Genomic DNA, 13,689 nt, shown 5'->3' on the forward strand with positions numbered 1-13,689 from the left:
GCAGCCGGGCTTCCTTGGAAATTAGATTCAAAATTGTTGCGTAGATGCTGGTGAAAACCTGAGTGACTGAATCGAGGCTAAATAATCGCCAGAGCTTTGAATCATAAAAGACGCGAGCTAGAAATACTCTTACGCTGTTCCACGACACACTGCGTAAACGGATCACCAGTGTATCCAGGTGAACAGGTGCACATCGGTGTGTGAGACACCGCGCGACACACAGCACCCGCGCCACAGGATCCGGGACAAGGATCCCTGCACTTCTGATTGATGCAGGCCATGTTGCTGGGGCACTCGTTGTTGCTGATGCACTCCGGTCTGCAGTTCGGGGGCGAGCCAGTGAATTCAGGTACACAGGAGCACGATGGGGAGTCATTTACCACTTGACACTGCGCGTTTGGTCCACAGGGGGACGGCTCGCAAGGATTCTCGTTTACCGGTACCATTAACGCTGCAATGGAATGAGGTTCAAGCTCGCGTCACGGCGGAGCCGGGAAAGCATTGGAAATCCCCATGGAAATGGAATTCTTACGCTTCTCGATGCATCTGACGAAGGGATCGCCAGTCAGTGACGCAGGGCAGCTGCAGATGGGATTGTGGTTCACCACCTGGCACGTCGCCCTGATCCCACAAGTGGCGACGCAAGGATCCCTGCATTTCTGATTCACGCAGGCATCCTTTGGTCCGCAGTCCGTGCTCAGAATGCACTCTGGCCTGCAGGTCGGCGGAATACCGATAAAACCGGGGACGCAGGTACATACGGCCTGGCCGTTCACTTCTCTGCACTGACTGTTCGGTCCACAGGGGGTCGGGTTGCAGGGTGTCAGCACGACTGGGTCTGATTTTCGTGGAAATTTCGATTAATCCTCTTGAAATGATTTAAACGAATGCTAGTATTTCTGTCGAGCTTCGTACCTCTGAATGGAGAGCAGAAAATGAACGCGTTTCCTGTCATTCCAACGGGGCAGCTGCACATGGGCACGTGATTGTACACGTCGCAGACTGCACCCTGGGCACAGGTGCCAATGCATGGATCCACGCACTTGTTGCGCAGGCAAGCTCTGTCCCTGGGACAGTCTGTATTCAGAGTGCACTCTGGTCGACAACCCAGGTAAGGGTTATCAGTGTAACCAGGCAAACAGGTGCAAGCGCCGTCGTCGCACTGTGCGTTCGCACCACAGGGCGATGGGTTGCATGGGTCTTTGGGTGCTGGTTCAACTTGGGCTACAATTGTGGGCAAGGTGTTAAACATTCTTGAATTTTCAACCATTGTGATGGACCAAACGAGAATGCAGCTAGTTCTATGATGACATCTTATTATTCACTGTTTTTAATTGGAAAAGTTCTTTATGCCTACTGAGTAGCACTTTAAGCTTGAAAGGGGTAGCGAGAAGCTCCTAAGACAGTGTTTCCCGACCTTTTTTGAGTCGCGATCCCATTTTATAATATTCTAATAACCTGCGACTCCCACAGATAAGATAAGGTAAATTTAAAAGGTAAAGAAAACACATTACAAGTAGGTATTTCCTAACTTAATAATATTAATAAAAAAAAACCGTGGCGACCCACAGGTTGGGAATTACTGTCCCAAAACTATATTTGCGACTACTACACCCTTGTTTGCTCCAGTATGATACAAAATTGAGGAAGGAGCCTTACTCGGGGCAGGAGAGCAGCCACTGAAAGGATCCCCGGTGAATCCCTCCATGCAGCTGCACATAGGCACGTGATTGAACACCGTGCACCTTGTTGACAGGCCACAGGATCCAGGACACGGGTCAGTGCACCTCTGCCTTATACAGGACTTGTCGCTCGGGCAGTCAGAGTTCACGGTGCACTCTGGTCTACAATTTGGCGGGCTACCAAAGTAATTGGCTAAGCAGGAACAAGACGGAGCACCGCCGATATCTCGACACTCGGAATACGGACCGCAGGGGGAAGGAACGCAGGGGTTTTGAGGTAGATCGGCTAACGTCGATTGTGCTACGGAGAGAATAAATCGAGTAAAGTAATTGTTTAGCTCGTTGGAGATACGAGGTGTTTTGTTAGAGCGACTTACTTTGTAGAGGGAAACACCTGGTGAAAGGATTGCCAGTGTTTCCATCCTTGCAGGTACAAATTGGACTGTGATTGACGACTAGACAGTTGGTGTTCCGGCCACAGGCTCGTGGACAGGGGTTCACGCACTTTTGATTCACACAAGCTTGGTTCGAGGGACAGTCTGAGCTGACCACGCACTCGGGACGGCACGAGGGTGGACTCCCGGTGTACTCGGGGAGGCACGAGCACACAGCGTTACCGGAAACCACGCGACACTGACTGTTTGGACCGCAGGGCGATGGGAAGCAAGGGTCCGAAGGATCTTTGACTACGTCTGGGGGGTAAAGGAACGTGGAAATTACTGAAATTAAACTTACTGACCTGCAGCTATTATACTATAAGTATAGATGACTGGAATTTTTGTAGAAGGTGGATAGAAAATTGTAATGTAAGTGGAAAGGGGGATCTTTGAATTTTTTTGGACAAAGAACCCTCTTTGTCCCACTTGAATTTCAATTGCAAACTCAATGCACAGAATTCAGAGTTCCTGTATTACAAATTAAGTATACTTTACCAGGTGCTCGCGAAGGTTGGCAGTATGCAAATGGATCTCCAGTGAATCCAGGATTGCAAGTGCACGTAGGCGAGTGATTAATCACTTGGCAGAGAGAATTCTGACCACAGGTCCCTGGACAAGGGTCCTGGCACTTGTTTCGCATGCAAGCTAGGTTCGAAGGGCAATCTGAACTGACTGTACACTCTGGTCGACACCCTTCGTACGGGTTACCGATGTACTCGGGTAGACAGGAACAGGAACCGACACCGTTCTGCTCTTTGCAGATGGTGTTCGAGCCGCAGGGGGACGGCGTGCATGGGGAAGATGGCACCCCTGAATGGAGGAATAGAATAGAATAAAAAAAAGTAGAAATATCATCAAAGTACAAATAAAGTTGAATAAAGAAAATTAAACTTGAGTAATCATTACTGAAATCCCTCCTTTTATAAAATTTCACCATTAAACTTGAATGCATATCAAAATCCCTCGAACTGAAATCTCCTATCAATGAAATGAATAAAATAATCACGAAAGTAGTGAAAGAACTACCCCCAAAGTGAAATTAAACCAGTAAACCCTTTCCAAACTTTAGTGCATATCAAAATCCCTCAAACTGAAATTTCCCTATTAATGAAATAAGCAGAATAATCTTGAAACGAGAGAAAGAACTACCTCCAAAGCAAAATTAAATCTGCAAGCCCTTTTCAAAGTTCACCAACTATCTTAAGCAAAAGTGAAAGTGTCTCACGTTGATCAAACTCGTAGCACTGGGTAAAGGGATCACCAGTGTATCCAGTGGAGCAGACACACATGGGTGTGTGGCTGACCACACGACACTCGGCAAAGGCTCCGCACGAGCCAGGACAAGGGTCTCTGCACTTTTGATTCATGCAAGCGAGATTTCCAGGGCACTCGCTGTTGCTGATGCACTCAGGTCGACAGCTAGGTGGGGCACCCACGAACTCTGGCATACAGGTGCACGATGGGGAATCGTTCACCACTCGGCAAAGCGCATTCGGTCCACACGGTGACGGTTTGCAGACGTTTATGACTTCTGGTTTGGTATCCACTGAAAAGTGTTCATGCAAATAACACCGCGCAGGTTGAAGCCTGAAGAGGAATTAATCTGTCGCTTTAGCGATTGGAGAATCTTACTGATAGTGTCGCATCTGACGAAAGGATCCCCAGACGATCCAGGAGGGCAGCTGCATATGGGATTGTGGTTTATCACCTGACACTGGGCTCTGACACCGCAGCTCCCTGCGCAAGGATTCACGCACTTCAGGTTGCTGCAGGCCTCGCTCCTTGAGCAGTCTGAACTGACCACGCACTCTGGCCTGCAGGTCGGAGGACTGCCTGAGTACCCAGGGACACAGGAGCAAACCGCCTGCCCATTCACAGGCCGACACTGGCTGTTTGCACCGCAGGGGGATGGGTTGCACGGTGTTTCTGGGGTGAGTTCTGCAGGTAGAAGTTGACGCACTGACAATATCTGATAGAAGCGTGTAGGGATCAGAGTTGGGTGTTATTCGAATAAAATATCGAATAAAATATGGAACCTATTTTTTTCGAATAAATTCTGCTTCGAATAATATTCGAATAAAATGAAATTATTCGAGAAGCAATAAAAGTCTTCAAGTAAAAAATAATTCGAGTAAAAATTAATTCAAATAAATTTGGCTGGTGTTTCGCGAATAATTTTTCGTCGAATAAAATCGTTATTCGTTATTCGCGGATAAATCTTGGGGATTTATTCGTTATTCGAAATAAAATTTGCCCAACTCTAGTAGGATTGCCTTCGTTGAGACAAGGCGTTTTGGTACCTTGGACAGGGGAACAGAGAACGAAAGCGTTTCCACTGGTGCCTGGCGAGCAGCTGCACATGGGAATGTGATTGAAAACGTTGCAGACAGCGTTCTGCCCACAAGTGCCTCTACAAGGATCGCTGCACTTATTGCGAACGCATGCCTGATTCAAGGAACAGTCAGTGTTCAGGACACACTCTGGTCGACAGCCTACGTTAGGATCGCCCCTGTACTCTGGTAAACAAGAGCAGACACCCTCGTTGCACTCTGCGTTCGGTCCACAGGGCGACGGGTTGCAGGGATCGTCGGAAGTTGTTGGTTCTAAAAGTTGGATCAAAGATAGTGAATAAGCCTGTGTAAGGAGGGTGTCAGGTTCTAGAAGGACAGTCTTACGTGAAGGTGGCTTTGGATAACAGTTGCTGAAGGGGTCACCAGTGTAGCCTTCGACGCAGCTACAAATCGGAACATGATTGATCACGCTGCACTGGGCAAACACGCCACAGGAGCCTGGACAAGGGTCTCCGCATTTCTGCCGCATGCAAGCCTGACTGGGGGAGCAATCAGAGTTCACTGTGCACTCCGGACGACAGCTAGGGGGACTGCCGATGTAGCTTTGTAGACAGGAGCAAGAAGGTATGCCGTTGATGTCGCGGCACTCTGCGTTCGGACCACAGGGCGAAGGCACGCATGGGTTTGAGGGTTGAATTGCTGAAGGGGGTTCTAAAAATTGTGCATAGTGTCAGAAACACTTGTAGCCTCGAGCGAAATGCACGAATACAAAGATTCCTTGAGGGAGATGAAGATTGCAGGGAGCACTCTCACCTGGCATAGAGAAGCAACGAGTAAAAGGATCGCCGGTGTACTTTGCCCTGCATGCACAGATGGGACTGTGGTGAATCACGTTGCACTCTGCTGCAATGCCACAAGGGCCAGGACATGGATTGCTGCACTTCTGATTGATGCACGCTAGATTGGAGGAGCACTCTGAGCTGACCACGCATTCTGGTCGACAGCCAGGTGGAGAGCCTGTGTACTCTGGCAGGCAGGAGCATACTGCTTGGTCGTTGACGACCTGGCAGCGGCTGTTCGGTCCGCAGGGCGACGGAGAGCAAGGGTCTCCTCTGTCCTCGATTACTACGAAAGGAAGATTCGTTGTAGAAGCCTGAAGGAAGACTATCATTGGAAGAATTAGAAAAGAAGAGGGTTGCTCACTAGGCCCCACTGCCATCGGCTGACAGAACTGGTACGGTTGTCCAGTGTAACCAGGGAAACAGGTGCACGTGGGCAAGTGATTGACAACCTGGCACTCAGCGTTCGTGGCGCAGGAGCCAGGACAAGGGTCCTGACACCTGGAGCGGATGCAAGCCCGAGTCGCCATGCAATCAGAGTTCATGACGCATTCTGGGCGACACCCTTCGTAGGGATTGCCGATGTAATCAGGCAGACACGTGCAGGAGCCTACTCCGTTCTGCTCCTTGCAAAGGGCGTTCGAACCGCAGGGCGATGGTGTGCAGGGGGTGGATGTGGCTGGTTCTATTTCAGCTGAAACGCGAAACAAATGGAACGCCCTGTTCAGAGAGAACTCTTGCTTTCAATTCAGGACCTTACAGCAAGAGGGGTGCAGGTCTATCTTTACCAACTTCGAGTAAATTAGAAAATACTGTTTATAAAATTATTCCTTTGACTTAACATTCAAATAGAAGACTAATTGAAAAATATATTTTTTCACACAATGAGTAGTAGTTAAAGAATATTAATAAAAATATTAATATTAACTAAAATATTAATATAACCGAAATATTAATATTAATATTAAGGTCTGTAATATTAATATTTTTATTTTTATTTATTTGCAATAAATCCCTCATTTGTTACCAGATTTACATCAAACGTGCACCAAACGATGTAGATTAAAAAATAGAGCTGCACCCTTCTCACTGCAAGGACCTCAATTCTCAAGTGCCCATGGATTCTTACGTCGTTTCGCGACACATAAACTGAAGGGATCGCCGAGGTAGCCTTCGGAACACACGCACATCGCAGTGTGACTGACAACGCGACAGTCAGCGTGAGCTCCGCAGGATCCAGGGCAAGGATCTCTGCATTTGTTGCTCATACAGGCTAAGTGACTAGCGCACTCGCTGTTGCTAATGCACTCCGGTCTACAATTTGGAGGTGCGCCGATGAATTCAGGTAAACAGGAGCAGGTGGGCGAGTCGTTGACCACTCGGCAAACAGCGTTCGCTCCGCAGGGTGAAGGCTGGCAGGGGTTGATAGGCGTGGGTGGGTCTTCCGCTGAAAGGGGGATGAAAGAAGCTTGGTAAGAAAATTGACCGATAGAACAGACCTCGAGGAATATCTAGCACTGAACTGGGCTCACGTTTAGGCTCGCATCTGACGAAAGGATCTCCAGAGAAGCCAGTTGGACAGCTGCAAAGGGGATTGTGATTGATCACTTGGCACTGAGCTCTGACACCACACGTGCCAGCACAGGGGTTCAGGCATTTTTGGTTGTTGCAAGCCTGGTTCTTGGGGCAGTCGGAGCTAACGGTGCACTCTGGTCTGCAGGAGGGTGGCGCACCGATGAAGCTAGCTACGCAGCTGCACACTGCTTGCTCGTTAATTACGCGGCAGACGCTGTTGGGTCCGCAGGGGGACGGGTTGCAGGGGTCCTCGGGTCCTAAAATCGACGAAAGTGAGGCTGGAGATTCTAGCTTTTTTAAGTGGGGCGATGATGATTCTTGACTTGAAACGGGCACGTACCTCTGCTTGGACGACAAGAAACGAATGCGTTCCCAGTCATTCCAGGCAGGCAGCTGCACATGGGGATATGGTTGTACACGTCGCACTGTGCGTTTTCACCACAGGTTCCAGGACAGGGGTCCACGCACTTGTTGCGAACGCAGGCTTGAGGAAGGGCACAGTCGCTATTGAGAACGCACTCGGGTCGACAACCAGCGTAAGGGTCTCCCTGGTATTCTGGTAGGCAAGAACAGCTACCCTCTGTGCAGAGCGCGTTTGGACCGCAGGGGGATGGATTGCAGCGGTCAGCGGGTAATACTGGTTCTTCGATTGCTGTGCCGTGAAAGATATCGTGTCACAGTGTATCGATAACACTGACTAGATCGATTCGGAGGAAGAAGAATCTGGATGCTTCGTTGGACTAATAACTGATCCAACAATTCAGCTAATTACAATGCCGGACAAAAGATGAAATTTTCAGCACGTATACAACTTACTTAAATGTACAAACGGGATTTTTAAATTTTTATTACAGGCTCAGATAAAAAATTTGAAAAAGCGATTATTCTTTCTTCGCTATTCCGACCAATTGTATTTTTTCAAAACGCCAAAACACGTCAACTACTTAGTAAATTAATCCTTCTAGTTTCCCAAAAGACTCAAGCCGTTTGAACAAATTTTAAAAAAGTTATACTGGTTTAAATGTGTCCCAATACTTTTGCCCGACACTGTTGGTGGTTCTAAAAGTTAGCCTTTAATTCTCTATCACTTTTGCTACTGATAGCTCACAACCAGGAGCACAATAATTATTGCAATGAATCTCTAAGCACCGCTTACGTTTCAAGTAACAGTTAGTGAACGGGTCCCCAGTGAAGCCGTCAGGGCAAACGCAAGCTGGAGTGTGATTGATGACGCTGCAGGTGGCGGACAGTCCACAGGATCCTGGACAGGGGTCTCTACACCTCTCGTTCATGCAAGCCTGACTTCTGGGACAATCTGAGTTGACGGTACACTCTGGTCTACAATTTGGAGGGCTACCGATGTAAGAAGCGACGCAAGAGCAAGATGGTGCACCGCCAATGTCCCTACATTCTGCGTAGGGTCCACATGGCGACGGTACGCATGGATTCTGAACGACTGGACCAGGTGCAGGTCCTGAAAGAAGTATCTTGGTGATGTGTCCTGCATCCAATTGATGAACGCAGCCTTTCAAGTGATCTTACGTGGCATGGGGAAGCATCTACTGAACGGATCTCCCGTGTAACTTTGCTTGCAGCTGCAAACAGGGCTGTGATTGAGGACCCGGCAATTGCTGTTCAAGCCACAAGGCTGCGGACAGGGATCGACACACTTGTTGTTCACGCAGGCTCTGTTCGTGGGGCACTCTGAGCTTATCACGCACTCAGGTCGACATCCAGGTGGAGAACCTATGTACTCTGGCAAACAGGAGCACACTGCTTGCCCGTTGTTCTCTCTGCAGACGCTGTTGGGTCCGCAGGGTGAAGGTTGACAGGGATTTCTCGCGATCGGTTCTAACATTGCACAGAGACAGAACTACAGTGAAGGTAACTGAAGTGGTTTTCCTGCTACTCTATATTGGAGACTCTAGGAAGAAACTTTTGTAGGCTCTGAGATAATGTTTCAACTAATCAGAGAGTAATTACCAGATAGTAAAATGGGATTGCAGTATCTGAATGGATCGCCAGTGAATCCAGGCATGCAGGAGCACGCAGGGGAGTGATTGATCACCTGGCAGACTCCGTTTTGGCCGCACGTGCCTGGACATGGGTCCTGACACTTGGACCTAACGCAAGCCATGTTCGATATGCAGTCAGAGTTCACGATACACTCGGGTCGACATCCCTCGTACGGGTTTCCAATGTAATCTTGCAAGCAGCTGCAGGCACCTGCGCCGTTCTGCTCTTTGCAGGCGGCGTTCGCTCCGCAGGGGGATGGTGTACAGGGCGACACGTTTTCGAAGATCGTCGCTACAATTAAATAGTTAGTTGCACCGTGCCAAGTCCTATGCGTTGCTTCGCGAAAATTAAGTTTCTCTATGTGAAAAGAAAAAGAATGTCTCTAATCGAAATCCTATACTGGCTGTATGTCTTACGTTGCTGCAAGGTGCACTGGGTGAAAGGATCTCCGGTGTAGCCACTCATGCAGACGCACATGGGCGTGTGACTCACTACCCGACATTCCGTGTTCGAGCCACAGGCACCGGAGCAAGGATCCCTGCACTTCTGGTTCATGCAAGCGAGATTTCCAGCGCACTCGCTGTTGCTCACGCACTCTGGCCTGCAGTTGGGTGGCGCGCCGACGAAATCGAGCGAGCAGGTGCAAGAGGGTGAGTCGTTCACCACGCGACACTGAGCGTTCGGCCCACAGGGAGACGGTTGGCAGGGGTTTACAGGCACAACTGGCGTGTCAACTGTGTCAGAAATGTTCAAAGTGGAAGCTACTTTCAAGGAGATGATACCATTACGAGGTACAGAGATTTAGGCTTGTTAAACCAGAAAAAGGGGAGCCGAAATTTCTGAGTTCCATAATGCACTTGCAATTCTCCTTACGTATCGGGTCGCATCTGGCGAAGGGGTCCCCAGAATGCCTGGGAAGGCAGCTGCAAATGGGATTGTGACCGACAACTTGGCACTGTGTCCTCAGACCACAGGTACCTAGGCAGGGATCTATGCACTTCTGGTTGCTGCAGGCTAGATTCCGTGGACAGTCTGAACTGAGCACGCACTCGGGTCTGCAGGACGGTGGAGTTCCTAAGTATCCTTGGACGCAACTGCACACGGCCTGGCCGTTCACTACGCGGCACTGACTGTTGGGACCGCAGGGGGAGGGTCTGCAGGGGTCCTGCGACAATGGTTCTGCGGGAGGATTGAATCGTTTAAGAAGGGAACTGTGTGCTCTAGAATTAAAGAACAATCCCACATTTTCAGCCAAAGAGTCTATCGCCATCACTGTGCACCTTTGGGTGGCTCTCATCAAGGGGGATGAAATGGTAACCCTGTGGTCCCGAAAATGTGATGAAAACTTTAAAATAACATCAAGACAGGGCAACCGTGAAGCCTAATACGAAATCGATTAATTTTATCTTGACAAGAGGTCTCCAGAGACGTACAGTAATCACAGTACACTCGATGATTCGAAATGCACAAGCACCTCGTAAGACAGAGCAGAGGACGAACGCATTGCCGGACATCCCGGATGGACAGCTGCACATGGGTACGTGATTGAAAACGTTGCAAACAGCGTTCTGACCACAAGTACCGATACAAGGGTCGACGCATTTGTTGCGAACGCAAGCTCTGTTGGAGGGGCAGTGATCGTTGATCACGCATTCAGGCTGGCAGAGTTCGTAGGGGTTTCCCAGGTAATCAGGGAGACAGGTGCACGCGCCGTTGCTGCATTCTGCGTTCGCGCCGCAGGGCGAGGGGTTGCAGGGGTCTGCTGGCACGTCTACTACTGTAAAATCACAATTATCGTCTAATAAAGGAGTCCTGGAAGAAAACTCTGGATCACATCTTGATTAAAGGTCTTACATTGCGGTCGTACTGGTTCGCAGTTAGTGAATGGATCTCCTGTAAAACCTTCGGGGCAAGAGCACATGGGGGTGTGTCGAATCGCGCTGCAAATTGCACCGACTCCGCACGAGCCAGGACACGGGTCTCTGCACTTTTCCCCCATGCAAACCCTGTTGCTGGGGCAGTCAGGGTTTATCGTGCACTCTGGCCTGCAATTCGGCGGGCTGCCCATGTAATTCGGCGAACAGGAACAGGATGGAACGCCTCCTATATCGCGACACTCCGAGTTCGGGCCGCAGGGGGATGGCACGCAGAGGTTTACAACGGGGGCTGGCAGTGGTTCTGAAAATAATGTGCAGTGTCTCCCTAATGCAATGAAATCCACTCTATGATACGTTGAATAAAAGATTCCTCTGTTATTCCTACAGAGGGTGACTCTAGAAAGCAGCACGTTGCTTATTTCTAAGTTAAAATACAAACAATTATCAGTAGCTCAACTTTTCCTCCTCTTCATCTAGAAAAGAGCAATGTACTCCATCTCCTAGAACCGTATCTCTAGAATCTTCATCCATCTTTAACTCAAAGTAGCACAAACTTCTCACAAGTATCCCTTAACGTATAAGGTCCTCCAGGGATCAAGTTCCTCTTACTTGGTATCGGGAAGCATCTGGTGAAGGGGTCGCCGGTGAAGTCCAGCTTGCAACTACAGATAGGGCTGTGGTTCACGACCCTGCAGTCAGCGTTAGGGGCGCAACGACCTGCACAGGGATCGACACACCTCTGATCGAAGCAAGCTTCGTTCGAGGGACATTCTGAGCTGACCACGCACTCCGGTCGACATCCTGGCGGAGTGCCTATGTACTCGGGGTAGCAAGAGCAGACAGCCTGGCCGTTCTTTACGCGACAGTGGCTGTTGGGTCCGCAGGGCGAGGGGCTACACGGGTTTTCTGGTTCGATCGCTGTAAGTCGTAAACACTTTTCATCAGACTCCTTCCGCCTCTTTCTCGTGGCTAAATTCGTTATTCCTTTTCGCTGGGATTAGTGGGTTAATGGCAGGTATACACCACCAATTGATATTATCCATATTGATATTACGATGCAAGCGACGTCGATGGTTACGAGTGAAGCGCGTCTAAACGTTATTCTTCCCTATCGAGGCGTTTTGTGATGGCGATGATGCTGGTGATGGGTGATAGTCAGACTTACGGGCTTGCGGCTGCAGGTTGCAATTAAAGAATGGATTTCCAGTGTATCCAGCCAGACAAGTGCAGCTCGGCGAGTGGTTTATCACCGCACACTCTGTGTTCTGGCCGCAGGTGCCAGGGCAGGGGTTCTGGCACTTGGACCTTATGCAGGCCAGGTTCGAGGGGCAGTCGGAATTCACCGTGCACTCTGGGCGACATCCTTCGTACGGGTTTCCTATGTAATCTGGGGCACAGGTGCAGGCACCTGCACTGTTTTGCTCTTTGCATATCGCGTTGGGGCCGCAGGGCGACGGTGTGCACGGGGACAGCGGCACGATTTCGACGTCGGCTAGAAAAGGGACCATCGGGTTAGAGGGTTAAACACCTTGTTTTTTGTACCCAACACTTCGTTCCCCAGGGTGTTAATACTGTGACCACTAAAGTAGCTTTTGTGAGGATTTTACTAATATACTTGGAGGCTTAACTAATACAGGATTCAAACTTTGTTAAATTGAGTCTACCGGGGAAGGAAGTACTTTCTTCTCTTGTAAGTGTGTTTGATTTGTCTGTGAACTGGGAAGCCTGTCGCAAAATTAGGAACCTCGTTTCATCTTTTGAGCAGGAATGAAGACAAAATTTGCGATCGATCAGAAGATCTACTAGAAAGTAGAAACCTGAATATTTACTGAAATTCTTCAAATGTATCTGTACTGAAGCTTACGTTGTTTCAAGTTGCACTGCGTGAAGGGATCGCCAGTGTATCCACCGAGACAGGCACACATCGGTGTATGACTGACCACGCGACACTCGGCGTTGGGAGCACACGAGCCTGGACAGGGGTCCTGACACTTTCGATTGATGCAGGCCAGACTACTGGAGCACTCGCTGTTGCTCACGCATTCCGGTCTACAATTCGGCGGGGAGCCAATGAAATCGGGCATACAGGCGCAGGACGGCTTATCGTTGATGGTTTGGAAGACGGAGTTGGGACCGCATTGGCAGGACGCGCAGGTATCCTCGGATGGCACTGTTACAGCTGGAGTAACCAGAGGGGACAACAAATGTATCTCGCCAATCTCTGACGCCACAAAAAGAATTCTCCTAAAAAACAGTAGATCCTTACGAACGAAATCACATCTAGTGAAAGGGTCGCCAGTGAAGCCCTCGGAGCAACTGCACACAGGATTGTGATTGACAACTTGACACAGAGCCTTCAGGCCGCAAGTGCCTGAGCAAGGATCGATGCACTTTTGGTTGTTGCAGGCCTGACTCCTGGGACAGTCTGAGCTGACCGTGCACTCTGGTCTGCAGCTAGGCGGAGTACCAAGGTATCCTGGCACGCAGGAGCACACAGCCTGGCCATTAATAGCTCGGCACTGACTATTAGGTCCGCAGGGGGTTGGACTACAGGGGTTCACCTGAGCTGGTTCTGAATTAGAAGGAGTAAAATGTTTCATCAGCCCCTCGACAGGATTCTTGATAAAAGGGACTCTTCACAGTCTCTTAATCCTCCATACCTTCCACTCTATCGCAAGATATGAAAGCATTGCCAGACATTCCAGCAGGGCAACTGCACATGGGCACGTGACTCAGGACATTGCAAGTTGCGTCTCTGCCGCAGGTGCCCAAACAGGGGTCCACGCACTTGTTGCGAACGCAGGCTCTGTTCAGGGCGCAGTCGTTGTTCAGGACGCACTCGGGGCGACAACTGGTGTAGGCGTCGCCCTGGTAGCCTGCCAGGCAGGTGCACGTACCTGCGCTGCACTGGGCGTTGGGTCCACAGGGTGACGGGTTGCAGGGGTCAGCTTCGGGAGGTGGTACTGCAAGAA

The 13,689-nt window shown here is 49.7% G+C and overlaps 1 protein-coding gene across 1 annotated transcript in view; it reads right to left on the bottom strand.

Annotated features, from left to right (window-relative positions):
- Nucleotides 1–13,689, bottom strand: part of Dpy (fibrillin-like protein dumpy) — a 109,988-nt gene that overhangs the window by 36,990 nt on the left and 59,309 nt on the right. The window contains exons 72-98 of the mRNA XM_076818569.1: nt 13,378–13,680; nt 12,984–13,289; nt 12,582–12,896; nt 11,883–12,209; nt 11,327–11,635; nt 10,695–11,018; nt 10,315–10,617; nt 9,714–10,019; nt 9,257–9,574; nt 8,808–9,131; nt 8,367–8,675; nt 7,981–8,298; nt 7,165–7,476; nt 6,782–7,081; nt 6,379–6,696; nt 5,614–5,943; nt 5,224–5,535; nt 4,795–5,121; nt 4,420–4,722; nt 3,752–4,057; nt 3,345–3,665; nt 2,615–2,929; nt 2,060–2,374; nt 1,660–1,983; nt 916–1,224; nt 533–838; nt 134–451 (exon numbers count right to left, since the gene is read on the bottom strand). Coding sequence (XP_076674684.1) covers nt 134–451; nt 533–838; nt 916–1,224; nt 1,660–1,983; nt 2,060–2,374; nt 2,615–2,929; nt 3,345–3,665; nt 3,752–4,057; nt 4,420–4,722; nt 4,795–5,121; nt 5,224–5,535; nt 5,614–5,943; nt 6,379–6,696; nt 6,782–7,081; nt 7,165–7,476; nt 7,981–8,298; nt 8,367–8,675; nt 8,808–9,131; nt 9,257–9,574; nt 9,714–10,019; nt 10,315–10,617; nt 10,695–11,018; nt 11,327–11,635; nt 11,883–12,209; nt 12,582–12,896; nt 12,984–13,289; nt 13,378–13,680 — 8,478 coding nt within the window. The remainder of the gene's footprint in view (nt 1–133; nt 452–532; nt 839–915; nt 1,225–1,659; nt 1,984–2,059; nt 2,375–2,614; nt 2,930–3,344; nt 3,666–3,751; nt 4,058–4,419; nt 4,723–4,794; nt 5,122–5,223; nt 5,536–5,613; nt 5,944–6,378; nt 6,697–6,781; nt 7,082–7,164; nt 7,477–7,980; nt 8,299–8,366; nt 8,676–8,807; nt 9,132–9,256; nt 9,575–9,713; nt 10,020–10,314; nt 10,618–10,694; nt 11,019–11,326; nt 11,636–11,882; nt 12,210–12,581; nt 12,897–12,983; nt 13,290–13,377; nt 13,681–13,689) is intronic.

Source organism: Andrena cerasifolii, chromosome 8 (genome assembly GCF_050908995.1).
Source record: "Andrena cerasifolii isolate SP2316 chromosome 8, iyAndCera1_principal, whole genome shotgun sequence".
NCBI classification, from domain to species: Eukaryota; Metazoa; Arthropoda; class Insecta; order Hymenoptera; family Andrenidae; genus Andrena; species Andrena cerasifolii.